Source organism: Etheostoma spectabile, chromosome 22, assembly GCF_008692095.1.
Source record: "Etheostoma spectabile isolate EspeVRDwgs_2016 chromosome 22, UIUC_Espe_1.0, whole genome shotgun sequence".
Classification (NCBI taxonomy): Eukaryota; Metazoa; Chordata; class Actinopteri; order Perciformes; family Percidae; genus Etheostoma; species Etheostoma spectabile.
In genome coordinates this window covers 16,085,665-16,087,979 of record NC_045754.1, presented here as the reverse complement: position 1 = coordinate 16,087,979, position 2,315 = coordinate 16,085,665, and the positions used below count along the sequence as shown (strand labels likewise).

At 39.3% G+C, this 2,315-nt stretch overlaps 1 protein-coding gene across 1 annotated transcript in view; it reads left to right on the top strand.

Moving 5' to 3' along the window:
- LOC116672368 (trichohyalin) overlaps positions 1–2,315 on the top strand; it is a 104,091-nt gene that overhangs the window by 2,213 nt on the left and 99,563 nt on the right. Inside the window, exon 2 of the mRNA XM_032504179.1 lies at positions 2,158–2,307. Coding sequence (XP_032360070.1) covers positions 2,158–2,307 — 150 coding nt within the window. The remainder of the gene's footprint in view (positions 1–2,157; positions 2,308–2,315) is intronic.

Sequence of the window (2,315 nt, the reverse complement as noted above, 5' to 3'; positions counted from 1 at the left end):
GCACATTTTTCTCCCATCCAGGAATAGTGTGTGGACTCACCAGACCCTCTTTTGCAGCGCCTTGGTGGAGGAGGGTCTGGCAAAGCGAGACTACCAACATTTAAACCAGCTGTATGGCAGCAGGTGTTGCTTCCACAGTCACAAATAGCTGTTTTAAAAGATGGAAAACCAACATGCTGTAGTTCATGGAAGCATTTTCAATTCCACATCTTTTTAAACACAATGTCAACTTTAGAATGTGATCTGAAATTGTCACATCTACCATCTTTGGAAAGTAACTCTCCCTGAAGCTATACACCCGTGTTATATTATGCATCAGGGGACGGTATAAAACCTCTTGTTGACTTTTTTGGCTTTAGGGGACAGGCGTTTATGAACACAGATGTACAGGTGCTCCTCTAAAGCAAATTATTCAGCAATTCAAGGGTATTCCCTTTTATCAGAGCTGCAATCATTGTATGTGTAGGCTATCTACTTGGCTACCTGTGAAATCCCTTTTAGGAACAAATCACAAGCAGTTTTTTTTTTATTTATTTTTTTTACCTGAGATAAAAGACTGACCTGGAAGACTGTACTGAAGAACTGAGGATTTGATACATGAGCTCAGTTGTGGAGCTGTTTACGTGACCTATTTTTTTGTCAACAATAAAATGTGAACTTCCAAAGCAGCAGCAGGGAAAGGGCTCTTTTTAAACCTGCTCTAATCCCTGACCAACTATGTTCTCTTGTCTGCTCAAGTATTCCTCTTTAATAACACAGTCTGACCTCTGTCTGAGAGGCCTCGTTTTATATGGAGGGTTTGGAAAGGAAAACAATGTTTTAAATTTCAAACCCAATTTGATACCCCTCATGAAGATAATGCCTTAATAAGGGCAATAATTTAGACTGGAAATCCAGTCCTAATATACATTCTATAACTAACAAGCCAATATGCCAATAGAGTTGTTATTAAACTAAAGCTAGGTAGAACGAGTAAATATTTGCCACAAAAGGCAATAGTGCTGCCGTAAATCTGATGTAAAAGCATCATCAGCTTGGATGATGTTATTGTTGGCTATTGCATATTTTACACAACTTCCCTCAGAAGCATCATACTGCTGCTCTTGTTTTGTGGGTCCTACTCCAGATGGCAGTCTGTGGCCATCAGCAGTAGATGTAGTCAAACACCACAATTTCTGCAAGTTGTCTTCAGGTGTGTGTTACAACGTTAAATAATCACAACCTGCCTTGCGAGACTATTGACTCTCCCACCCCGTGTAGCTCTCTGTTGAATCTGATTCTAAATCTCAATGGGACTACCCCCAAGACAAGGGTTGGATTAGACTAAATAAAAAAATACATTTTCAGATGATCCTGTTTGTCTAGGGAGCGACAGTGTTTCCCGTTTGGCGTATAGTTGCTGTTTTTCCTCTTCATTCAGTTGTGTCAAAGTGATATCTGACATCACTTTGACGTTTGATGAATATTGGCGGAATTATGCATCTTACTTATGTATTCTGTCAACTTCAAAAACACTGATTTGCCAAGAGGGAATACTACATTTATAGGTCAGCGAAGATGACAAACTGTCTTTGCAACCCTGACTCTCAAGAATGACATTTGAATTGCAACTAATTTGTAAAAGAGATTTATGTTTTCTGGCAACTCTTTGCCCCAACGTAGGAGGTATTTGCAGGAATTGGGGGTGGATGGATGAGAGTAGTGCTCGACTTCAACACCGTAGACTGGCATTTATGTCCTTTCCCACGCTGTAATTCAGCATGCTTCGTTTTATTTCCCTAAACATCATCATACATATACATAGCATAATGTAGTTGCTACAAGTGGCTATTGAAGGGAAAACAAATGGAATACTTTACCATGTTGTTTTCATATGCTGTTCCTAAATTGTTTTCCCTCAGAGCAAACACAGCTAATACAAAATAGTTGTATATCAATGTAATTTCTAAGGAAAACTGTGGGATTTTGTTTGGGTTAGACATAATGTTCATTGTCTTTACTGCTCTAGGTTTAAGTTTTAGCTTTTTGTTGATTTGACGGAGTCAATAAAAATAAACAATTTGCATAGTAGGAGAAAACGGCTTGGTTGTGCAGTCAGTATGTTGAAAGCCAACGAATTAACCACTGTTTGATCATGCTGTTCTGTTATTCTTGCAGAAGAAAGTGAATTTCCTGTGGTCTTATGTGAATGACCTTGCAGACCAGAACCAGGTGCTGGTTCAGACCATTGAGGATCTGCAGAAGGAAGCCGACTACAAGGTTTCCAATTGGGGAATGAAGCTCTGCACCTCTGATCGTATTTTGGAGGTATGTTT